The sequence below is a fragment of the Heterodontus francisci genome, chromosome 6 (assembly GCF_036365525.1).
Source record: "Heterodontus francisci isolate sHetFra1 chromosome 6, sHetFra1.hap1, whole genome shotgun sequence".
Lineage (NCBI taxonomy): Eukaryota > Metazoa > Chordata > Chondrichthyes > Heterodontiformes > Heterodontidae > Heterodontus > Heterodontus francisci.
The window spans coordinates 117,043,079-117,055,133 of NC_090376.1; the positions used below are offsets into that span (position 1 = coordinate 117,043,079).

The following is a 12,055-nucleotide window of genomic DNA, read 5'->3' on the forward strand; positions in this document are numbered from 1 at the left end:
CAGTGTAGCACTCCCTTAGTACAGCACTGGCGTGTCAGTCTGGATTTTTACTGCTCAGGTCATGCGGTGACACTTGAACCCACAATCTGTGACTCAGAGCCGAGAGTTGCTAACTAAGCCACTGCTGACACCAATGGAGAGATCCCAGTGAGGCCGCTGTTCTCAGCAACTTCCTGGACATCTCAACCAGGTGTTTGTAAATCAGCCCATGTGGGTAATGCACAGATGTCCAAATCCCTGGCAGCTGGTGGTGTGGTTCCTTGATAGAACTCGCCCTTTTCTGAATTCATCACTTGGGTTACCCTGGGCTGTGTGCAGAATGTTGAAGAAGGATGAGCGACCTTAATGAACCTTTTCATTGATGTCCATCATCACACGTTGCGACCCTATTCTGTAGTTTAACTGTGGACACAGCCTGCTAAAAGAGAATTACTTAAAGTCACAGTCCTGATCTGTCGTATTATTTTTCAGCATCTGCAGAAGTGACAGAGGCCGCATTGGTCAGAGATATTCTATACGTTCTGCAAGGAATTGATGGCAAATGTATCAAAATGTGTAATTCGGAAAACTGCTATAAAATTGATTCCAAGGTAATTGATCTTAAATGAGTATTTGGAATAAAGGTAAACTCCTATATGGTATTCACCATTTATCAATTCACACTGTTGCCTTTTATTTCTCTTTCTCTAATCCATTAATGGGCAGAATATAGAATCCAGTGAAGTGTAGAGAAAATGGTCATTGGTGTGTTCAGAATAATGAGTGTTTGGGCTACAGGGAGATCCCATTATTTCTTGTGTATGTGAGTGTCAATATCCTAGAAATTTCGAGCACAATTGGTCTGCTTTTTCGACCACATACCAATAATTAGCTCAGTTATCCAGTAGGTTAATCATTGCACTAAAGTAGTTCAAATCAAGAGGTCATGATTTATTTTCCTTCCGGCATTATGAGGTCATTGGGGATTTGCTTTTCTCTGTTTTCATTGGGAAATGTCAGCTGTTATATGGGTTTGTTAAGATGTTTAAATTTTGTACCTGTTTCCACTCCAACTTCCCCCAACCCCTAGTCCCTCAATGTAAAATATCCCATCAGACTATTTAACGAAGAGCAAGGGATTCTAGCCAGTGTCCTGGCAAATGTTTATCCCTGAAAGACCACCACCAAAAATAACATGTTAATTGGTTATTTATCTCATTGCTGTTAGTGTGAACTTGCTGGGTGCAAATTGGCTGTTGTGTTTGCCTACAAAGCAATTGTGACTACAATTCAAAAGTGCTTTGACATGTCCTGAGGATGTGAAGCACGTTACATAAAGAGTTATTTCTTCCTTTTGTGTTTTCTGCTGATGAGGACCTAGATGCTCTTGAAAAGGGAGAGTAGCAGCAGTGACTCCCCCAATTATAGTTTGGTTACGGTCTTGACTGCTGTCATTCTGCTGATGTAATCAATGGTGGTGGAAGGTTGGAAAGACTGGACTGATTGTGTACTTAGTATCGTACAATTTAATAGTACTTCTAATGGTGGGTAGTTCAATAAAGATGATCATCTGACTTTCAGTACATGTTCTGCATTGGTTCCAAAAAAGTTATTGATTTAATCTCTCTAAATAAATGAATGCTGTTGTCAAAATGCATCTTTGGCTTTGAGTTTTGTGCCAAGACACAAATGTACACTTCCCCACCTCTCATGAGTAGGATGAGGTTCTTAATATTTGCTGATTGGACAATATTAATCTGTTAATTGTGTATCAATGGTCTGATTATATGCAGGTGAAGGGTGTTAATTGGGGGCTTAGTTGAGCACATAAGCATACACTCAGAGACTGGTGGAGGGTTTGAGTGAGGAGCTATATGTTTATAATCCTTTTACTCTGCACATTAAATGTGAAACTGAGTAACTATAGGCTCTAGCATTATCCTTCCATAAACTCCAGAAGGCTTGTTAACATGGTAGCGGAGGATAGTTGCCTAAAGCTGAAGGTTGTAAACTAGGAATTTTTTTTGGGAGTAGAAAACTAAAATCTCAAGGGCTATTGTGGAAAATATGGCAGAAAGCAAGTGTAAATTATCAGGGTATGATTATCCTCCGATGTTTCCGGAGTCTGAATCATATCACCAGTGGATGAATGAACTGGATATGTGGACATGGTTTACATTTCTACCAAAGAGGAAATGTGGTATGGCCTTGGCGTTGTCACTTCCTACCAAAAGTAAAATCAGAAGTAAAGTGTTTTATGAACTGGATGCTCACCAGCTGGATATTGGTGAAGGGTTGGATCTTCTGTTAGAATTCTTGGATGAAATTTACAAGAAAGATGACTTATTGAATGCATATGAGGCATGGTCAGACTTTGATAAATTTCGGAAAACAGATGGTTATTCAGTGGAGGAAATGTATCATGGACTTTAACAAACTGTATAGAAGATTGAGGAAATTCAATTTGGAGATCCCTGGTTCAGTGCTAGCTTTTAAATTGCTAGATTGTGCTCGGGTGTCATATATGGACAGGCTCCTGGTTCTCACTGGGGTTCGGTTCTTGGACAAAGACTCCCCATTGATAAAATGTTTGCTGCCTTAAAGAAATTCCTGGGGAAACAGTCATTTCCTGCAGCCCTAGTAGAACAATCAGAGCATTCTACAGTGCCACAAAGAATGGAGGGCTCAATGTTTACTAGAATTAGAATTTAGAATTAGAACATTACAGCGCAGTACAGGCCCTTCGGCCCTCGATGTTGCGCCGACCTGTGAAACCATCTGACCTACACTATTCCATTTTCATCCATATCTCTATCCAGTGACCACTTAAATGCCCTTAAAGTTGGCGAGTTTACTACTGTTGCAGGCAGGGCGTTCCATGCCCCTACTAAATTTAGCAATAATCCAGATGGAAGAGTTAAAAACAGGAGGAGTGAGGATGAAAGCATCTTTCACAGGTCTGACTATTACAGTGGAAGACAGAATTGGAGCAGCAGTCTTAGGCGAATGAATCCCAGGAATGCCCAAGGAACACTTAATAGGTGCTTTAGATGTGACTCAAAGTATCATTATGCAATCAACTGCCCTAAGAATAGGGGACAGAGTCTTCGAAATAAAACACAACGCCAAGCATTCTGAGGCAGAAGAGGATGATAGTGATGGATCTGAATGAATAGTACTAGTTACAAGGAGTTTTAATCCTGTGTTGAATGTGTTAGTTGCAGATTTGTTCAATGTGCTGGATTAGATAGTGCCTGCATGTCGACATTGTGTGGAACTGATTGGTGACAGTGTTATCTGGATTCACTCAGTAGTGAGGATCGATGCAATGTTAAGGAGTATAAAAGTACTATCAGCTTTAGGTTTGGTGATGACAACACATTGAAGTCACTGAAGAGAGTAGTAATTCCATGGAAAGTAGCTGGAGTAAGCCACTTATCAGTACTGATGTAGTCTCCAGTGAGATACCTTTAATGTTGAATAAGCCTTCAATGAGAGAGGCACAAATGAAACTTGATCTGGAGCATGATAAGGAAGTCAGTGAATTTGCAGTTTACCCAGTCAGGGCATTATTATATCCCCATAACAAAACCTGATGTTTCTAGTCAGTATTAAAGTAGTAGTGATGGCATCAGCTGATAAGAATCAGAGAGATAAAAGGCACATTGTCTTAAAGTTACACAGGCAATTTGCTCACCCTTCTTGTCAGAGATTAAAAACCCTGCTAAAGGATGCAAGAAAGATCTTAGCAGGCCAGCCAAACTGCAAATTGACAACTGCCCTGGCATAGGCAGTTCATGCGAAGAATTTGCTTCAGATGGTTGGAGGATATAATCCCTATAAATTGATCTATGGGCGGAATCCCAAATTGCATTCTGTACTGTGCGACAGTCCTCCTGCTCTAGAAGGTACTACAATCAGTTCCATTTTTTTCTACACATTTGAACGCTTGACATGCAGGGAGACGGGCTTTCATCAAGGTTGAGGTCTCTGAGAAAATTCGCAGAGCTCTGAGATATCATATAATGTCAACTGAGGTGGAATTTAATTGAGGAAATTTGGTGCATTATAAAAGAGATCCATAGGGAATGGAAGGGCCCTGGTAATGTTATCGGTCATGATGGTAAGACAGTAGTTATCAGGCGTGGGAATCAAACTGTTAAAGTTTATTCCTCACGATTAATTGGGGTTGATTATATAATCTCAGAATATGAGCAGCTGATAAAAGGGAAAAGAGGCACCTTGTACCTCAAGTACTCATGTGTTTTGTGATGAAGATCCTGAGACACAGAATATGGTACATCAAGAGTTGGATAGTCATGTGACCAATCATGATCCTTGGGAAAGAGCTAATGCGTCCAAAGGCCAATTGCCCCGAGTAGGTACTTGGGTGACATATATTCCAGAGGGGTCTAATAAATGGAGGGATACAACAATTGTGGGACATGCAGGAAAATCTACAGGCAAGTTTAAATATTGGTTATATGTTCAAGATGATGGACAAGAAGCCAAAGCCATGAACTAGCAGAGTGGGGTGAAAGAATGGAAGGTAAGAAAGCGCGGTAGAAGTTCTAATAGTGGGTCTGGAGGTGACTCTTGCATAAGGTAGTGATCACATACTGGAGAAAGAACCTCCAATAAAGTGCAAGGGAGACCTTCGAGCTGTCGTTCCAAAAGATATCAAAGTGCTAATAGAGACTGTAGTTTGAACAGATTCCGCAATGAAACGAAGGCGAGAGAGCTGTCCTGGAATAGAACGAGAAGCAGAAGTCCTCATGACTGAAGTTTTAGTGGCTGCCAATAAACTTGAGGATAAACTAATCGTCTTTGGCCTCCTTATCTCGAGAGACAATGCGTAAGCGCCTGGAGGTGGTCAGTGGTGTGTGGAGCAGCGCCTGGAGTGGCTATAAAGGCCAATTCCAGAGTGACAGACTCTTCCACAGATAAATTAATAGGTGAAGCAAAACATAAGGAATTAGAGAGAGTTTGGAGTTTATGCTCAGGTACTAGATAAGGGACAGCCAGCCTTGTCACAAAGATGGATTTATACTGAAAAAGTCCTTCCCGATGGAACTTATAAAGGCTACAGCGAGGCTAGTTGCGAGGGGTTTTGAAGAGCGACCGGGTGATACTGATGTTAGAGTGGATTCTTCCACAGCTGGAAAAGTAATCTTTTTGGCTCTTTTGGTCACATTCATGGGAGTGTAGATCCATTGACATAAAAGCCGCATTTCTGCAAGGTAATGCTTTTCAGAGAAAAGTATATCTGAAACCACCTAAAGAGACAGCAGATGCAGAAGCAAAATTATGGAAACTGAACAAATGCATCTATGGCCTTGATGCTTCCAGTGTGTGGTATTTCTCAGTGAGATCTGTTTTGAAAATTGGTTGTGTTCAACTAAAAGCAGATCCTGCAAAGTTTTATTGGTATCATAAAGGGAAACTTTCAGACATCGTAATGATGCATGTTGATGATTTCTTATGGGGTGGCACTGTGGATTTTGAGAAACATGCTATTAAGATTAGGGCAGAATTCAAGTTTGGGAGTCAGCCTTATGGGGCCTTTAAATATACAAAGTGATTCCTGACAACGCAGCCGGCCACTGACATCAGGCTGCGCCAAGGTGTGCACTTGCGCAGACAGGCTCCTGCTCTCTGCGCGTGTGCTGCGTTCCAACTTGCCAGGACTGGTTGGCGCATGCGCTGATGACGTCATCGCGTGACTTGTGCATCTTCGGGCAACATGCCTGGTCAGCCTCTGCGCATGCGCTTTACGTGTACAGCAATGCAACGCTAACTTATTCACCCATGCGTCAAGCTCTGCTCTCCCCACCCCCTGCTGTTCTCTCCGGCTGCTCCGCTCCCTCTTCTCGCTGCTCTCTCCGGCTGCTCTGCTCCCAGTCCCCGGCCCGCTCACTCGCTTTCTCCCTTTGGCCATTGTGTGCTCTGTCATGTGTTTAGGTCAGGTTGCCTTCGTGTGATTATTTGAGTAGTGCCATCTTTAGTCCTGGCAGCTGCCTGAAGTTGCAGACTGTGACGTTTTAGTGGCACATGCTGCATTTGCGCATGTGCCGCTGCAGTGCCACCTAGTGGTAGCGTTGTCAACAAACGCAGCCTTAAATATATTGATTTAGATGTTAAGCAGATTAAGTCTGGAATATGTTTGAATCAACAATCCTATTTAGAGAGTGTTACTCCTATCCCAGTTCATGATGTTGGGTCATCACAGAAAGATTAATGATCCATCTAAAACAGAGACAGAGCAATTGCAAAGCTTGGTTGGGCAATTAAACTGGTTGTGCTCTCTGATTAGGCCTAATGTTAGTTTTGATGTGCTGGAGTTGAGCACGATGATGAAGTATCCAAAAGTTGAGAATATTTTATTTACCCTAAAACATTGAAAAAACTAAATTTGGAGAAATGTGTACTGAAGTTCCTATTCTTAGGTGACCCAAAGAAGCTGATAATTTTTAGTGATGCTTCACATGCTAATCTTGTTGATGGGTATTCAAGTGCAGCTGGCTTCATAATATTTCTGATAGGTGAAAATGGGAAATGTCCTTTAGCTTGGGAGGCGAAGACAATAAAGAGAGTTTGTAAAAGCATTTTAGCTGTGGAAACACTGGGTCATGTGGAGGCAGTGGACACGGGGTTCTATTTTTTTTAATTCATTTCACAGGATGTGGGCGTCGCTGGCTAGGCCAGCATTTATTGCCCATCCCTAATTGCCCTTGAGAAGGTGGTGGTGAGCTGCCTTCTTGAACCGCTGCAGTCCATGTTGGGTAGGTACACCCACGGTGCTGTTGGGAAGGGAGTTCCAGGATTTTGACCCAGCGACAGTGAAGGAACGGTGATTTAGTTCCAAGTCAGGGTGGTGTGTGACTTGGAGGGGAACTTGCAGGTGGTGGTGTTCCCATGTATTTGCTGCCCTTGTCCCAGTTGGTAGAGGTCGCGGGTTTGGAAGGTGCTGTCGAAGGAGCCTTGGTGCATTGCTGCAGTGCATCTTGTAGATGGTACACACTGCTGCCACTGTGCGTCGGTGGTGGAGGGAGTGAATGTTTGTAGATGGGGTGCCAATCAAGTGGGCCGCTTTGTCCTGGATGGTGTCGAGCTTCTTGAGTGTTGTTGGAGCTGCACCCATCCAGGCAAGTGGAGAGTATTCCATCACACTCCTGACTTGTGACTTGTAGATTGTGGACAGGCTTTGGGGAGTCGGGAGGTGAGTTACTCACCTCAGGATTCCTAGCCTCTGACCTGCTCTTGTAGCCACGGTATTTATATGGCTACTCCAGTTCGGTTTTCGGTCAATGGTAGTCCCTAGGATGTTGATAGTGGGGGATTCAGCGATGGTAATGCCGTTGAATGTCAAGGGGAGATGGTTAGATTCTCTTTTGTTGGAGATGGTCATTGCCCGGCACTTGTGTGGCGCGAATGTTACTTGCCGCTTATCAGCCCAAGCCTGGATATTGTCCAGGTCTTGCTGCATTTCTACACAGACTGCTTCAGTATCTGAAGAGTTGCGAATGGTGCTGAACATTGTGCAATCATCAGCGAACATCCCCACTTCTGACCTTATGATTGAAGGAAGGTCATTGATGAAGCAGCTGAAGATGGTTGGGCCGAGGACACTACCCTGAGGTACTCCTGCAGTGATGTCCTGGAGCTCAAATGATTGACCTCCAACAACCACAACCATCTTTCTTTGTGCTAGGTATGACTCCAACCAGCGGAGGGTTTTCCCCCTGATTCCCATTGACCTCAGTTTTGCTAGGGCTCCTTGATGCCATACTCGGTCAAATGCTGCCTTGATGTCAAGGGCAGTCACTCTCACCTCGCCTCTGGGAGTTCAGCCCTTTTGTCCATGTTTGAACCAAGGCTGTAATGAGGTCAGGAGCTGAGTGGCCCTGGCGGAACCCAAACTGAGCATCACTGAGCAGGTTGTTGCTAAGCAAGTGCCGCTTGATGGCACTGTTGATGACACCTTCCATCACATTACAGATGATTGAGAGTTCGCTAATGGAGCGGTAGTTGGCCGGGTTGGATTTGTCCTGCTTTTTGTGTACAGGACATACCTGGGCAATTTTCCACATTGCAGGGTAGATGCCAGTGTTGTAGCTGTACTGGAACAGCTTGGCTAGGGGCGCGGCAAGTTCTGGAGCACAGGTACTATTGCCGGAATATTGTCAGGGCCCATAGCTTTTGCAGTATCCAGTGCCTTCAGTCGTTTCTTGATATCACGTGGAGTGAATCGAATTGGCTAAAGTTTGGCATCTGTGATGCTGGGGACTTCAGGAGGAGGCCGAGATGGATCATCAACTCGGCACTTCTGGCTGAAGATTGTTGCAAATGCTTCAGCCTTATCTTTCGCACTGATCTGCTGGGCTCCCCCATCATTGAGGATGGGGATATTTGTGGAGCCACCTCCTCCAGTTAGTTGTTTAATTGTCCACCACCATTCACGGCTGGATGTGGCAGGACTGCAGAGCTTGGATCTGATCCGTTGGTTATGGGATTGCTTAGCTCTGTCTGTCGCATGCTGCTTACGCAGTTTGGCACGCGCATAGTCCTGTTTTGTAGCTTCACCAGGTTGACACTTCATTTTGAGGTATGCCTGGTGCTGCTCCTGGCATGCCCTCCTGCACTGTTCATTGAACCAGGGTTGGTCTCCTGGCTTGATGGTAATGGTAGAGTGGGGGATATGCCGGGCCATGAGGTTACAGATTGTGGTTGAGTACAATTCTGCTGCTGCTGATGGCCCACAGCGCCTCATGGATGCCCAGTTTTGCATTGCTGGATCTGTTCGAAATCTATCCCATTTAGCCTGGTGATAGTGCCACACAACACGATGGACGGTATCCTCAATGTGAAGACGGAACTTCGTCTGCACAAGGACTGTGCGGTGGTCACTCCTACCAATACTGTCATGGACAGATGCATCCGCGGCAGGCAGATTGGTGAGGATGAGGTCGAGTATGTTCTTCCCTCGTGTTGGTTCCCCCACCACCTGCCGCAGACCCAGTCTACCAGCCATGTCCTTTAGAACTCGGCCAGCTCGGTCAGTAGTGGTGCTACCGAGCCACTCATGGTGATGGACATTGAAGTCCCCCACCCAGAGTACATTTTGTGCCTTTGCCACCCTCCGTGCTTCCTCCAAGTGTTGCTCAACATTGAGGAGTACTGAGTCATCAGCTGAGGGAGGGCGGTAGGTGGTAATCAGTAGGAGGTTACCTTGCCCATATTTAACCTGATGCCATGAGACTTCATGAGGTCCGGAGTCCATGTTGAGGACTCCCAGGGCAACTCCCTCCCTGCTGTATACCACTGTGCTACCACCTCTTCTGGGTCTGTCTTGCTGGTGGGACAGGACGTACCCGGGGATGGTGATGGCAGTGTCTGGGACATTGTCTGTTAGGTACGATTCCGTGAGTATGACTATGTCAGGCTGTTGCTTGACTAGTCTGTGGGACAGCTCTCCCAACTTTGGCACAAGCCCCCAGATGTTAGTAAGGAGGACTTTGCAGGGTCGACAGGGCTAGGTTTGCCGTTTTCGTTTCCGGTGCCTAGGTCGATGCCGGGTGGTCCGTCCGGTTTCATTCCTTTTTATAGACTTCGTAGCGGTTAGGTACAACTGAGTGGCTTGCTTGGCCATTTCAGAGGGCATGTAAGAGTTAACCACATTGCTGTGGGTCTGGAGTCACATGTAGGCCAGACCAGGTAAGGACAGCAGATTTCCTTCCCTGAAGGTCATTAGTGAACCAGATGGGTTTTTACAACAATCGACAATGGTTTCATGGCCATCATTAGACTAATTTTTAATTCCAGATTTTTATTAAGTTCAAATTCCACCTTCTGCTGTGGTGGAATTCGAACCCATGTACCCAGAGGAATACCCTGGGTCTCTGGGTTACTCGTCCAGTGATAATACCACTACGCCACCGCCTACCCAATATTTTGTCAAATATTTTGGGTGAAATTCTGAACAAGGGACATACTGAAGATAGGATACCCATTGAATGTTACGTGGATAATGGTTCTTTATGGGACAATGTACACTCTCTACAAAAAGTGGAGTGAGAAAAAAACTACATATTGACCTTGCTGGATTGAAACAAATGATGGAGAGAAAGGAAATCTCCAAACATAAATGGGTAGCTGCAAGTCATCAGCTATCTGATTGTACTGGCATTTCTTTTTGTGAAACAAAGATTATTAGGGCTGCTAGAGGAGGGGCATCTCACAATGTCGTACTTTGTACCTAATATGGAATTTATTTTGATTTATTTTGAAATTTTCTTTGAGCATGTTATCCAAGTTGTATTGTAAAAGAAAGAAGGGAATATTTTAATTGTGTATCAATGGTTTGATTGTATGCAAGTAAAGGGTGTTAGTTTGGGTCTTAGTTGAGTACTTCTAAGCAGACAGTCAGACTGGTGAAGGGTTTGAGCAAGGAGTTACATGTTTATAATTGTTTTACTCTGCGCAATAAATGTGGAACTGAGTAAATATACGCTCCAGTATTTTCCTTCCATATAAAGCTTTCTGCAGTTTAACAAGCAATACTCCCACTATCAGTGCAATAGGAAATAGTTGATGAGGTACTGATTTACTCAGTCTTTATACATTTCAGTAACTGTTTTGGTAATGGCTTGGGTTATAAAGTGATTTGTAATTTGTAGACATTAGAACATTGGAATTTCTTTTATTTGTTTGTGGGATACGTGCATTGCTGACAAGGCCAGCATTTATTGCCCATCCCTAATTGCCCTTGAGTAGGTGGTGGTGCGCTGCCTTCTTTAATCACTGCAATTAGGGAGAGGGTTCCAAGATTTTGTCCCAACCACAGTGAAGGAACGGTGATATTGTTCCAAGTCAGCCATGCAACTGCTGCCCTTGTCCTTCCAGGTGGTAGAGGTCGCAGGTTTGGAAGGTGCTGTCGAAGGAGCCTTGGTGCACTGGTGCAGTGCATCTTGTAGATGGTGTACACTGCTGCCATTGTGCGTCAGTGGTGAAGGGAGTGAATGTTTGTAGATGGGGTGTCAATCAAGCAGGCTGTTTTGTCCTGGATGATGTTGAGCTTTTTGAGTGCTAGAGTCATAAAGTTTTACTGCACAGAAACAGGCCCTTCAGCCCATCACGTCTGCGCCGGCCGTCCAGTACCCAACTATTCTAATCCCATATTCCTGCACTTGGCCCGTAGCCTTGTATGCTGTGGCGTTTCAAGGGCTCATCTAGATACTTATTAAATGTTGTGAGGGTTCCCGCCTCTACCACCTCTTCAGGCAGTGCGTTCTAGATTCCAACCATCTGCTGGGTTAAAAAAAAATGTCCTCAAATCCCCCTAAACCTCCTACCCCTTACCTTAAATCTATGCCCCCTGGTTCTTGACCCCTGTGCTAAGGGAAAAAGTTTCTTCCTGTCTAACCTATCAGTGCCCTTCGTAATCTTGTACACCTCAATCATGTCATCCCTCAGCCTTCTCTGCTCCAAGGAAAACAACCCTAGCCTTTTCAGTCTCTCTTCATAGCTGAAATGCTCCAGCCCACATCCTGGTGAATCTCCTCTGCATCCTCTCCAGTGCGATCAAATCCTTCCTATAGTGTGGTGCCCAGAACTGTACACAATACTCCAGCTGTGGCCTAACTAGCGTTTTATACAGCTCCATCATAACCTCCCTGCTCTTATATTCTATGCCTCGTCCAATAAAGGCAAGCCTTCCTAACCACCTTATCTACCTGTGCTGCTGCCTTCAGTGATCTATGGACATGTACACCAAGATCCCTCTGACCTTCTGTACTTCCGAGGGTCCTACCATCCATTGTATATTCCCTTGCCTTGTTAGTCCTCCCAAAATGTATTACCTCACACTTTTCAGGATTAAATTCCATTTGCCACTGCTCCGCCCATCTATATCTCCCTGTAATCTAAGGATTTCCTCCTCACTGTTTACGACACCACTTATTTTCGTGTCATCTGTGAACTTACTGATCATGCCTCCTAGATTCACGTCTAAATGATTAATGTATACTACAAACAGCAAGGGTCCCAGCACTGATCCCTGTGGTACACCACTGGTCAC

General features: G+C 44.6%; 1 protein-coding gene across 2 annotated transcripts in view; it reads left to right on the top strand.

The window, feature by feature from the left end:
* Nucleotides 1-12,055, top strand: part of tubgcp3 (tubulin gamma complex component 3) — a 131,281-nt gene that overhangs the window by 48,503 nt on the left and 70,723 nt on the right. For both annotated transcript variants that reach the window (XM_068034161.1, XM_068034160.1), the window contains exon 7: nucleotides 472-590. In XM_068034161.1, coding sequence (XP_067890262.1) covers nucleotides 472-590 — 119 coding nt within the window. The remainder of the gene's footprint in view (nucleotides 1-471; nucleotides 591-12,055) is intronic.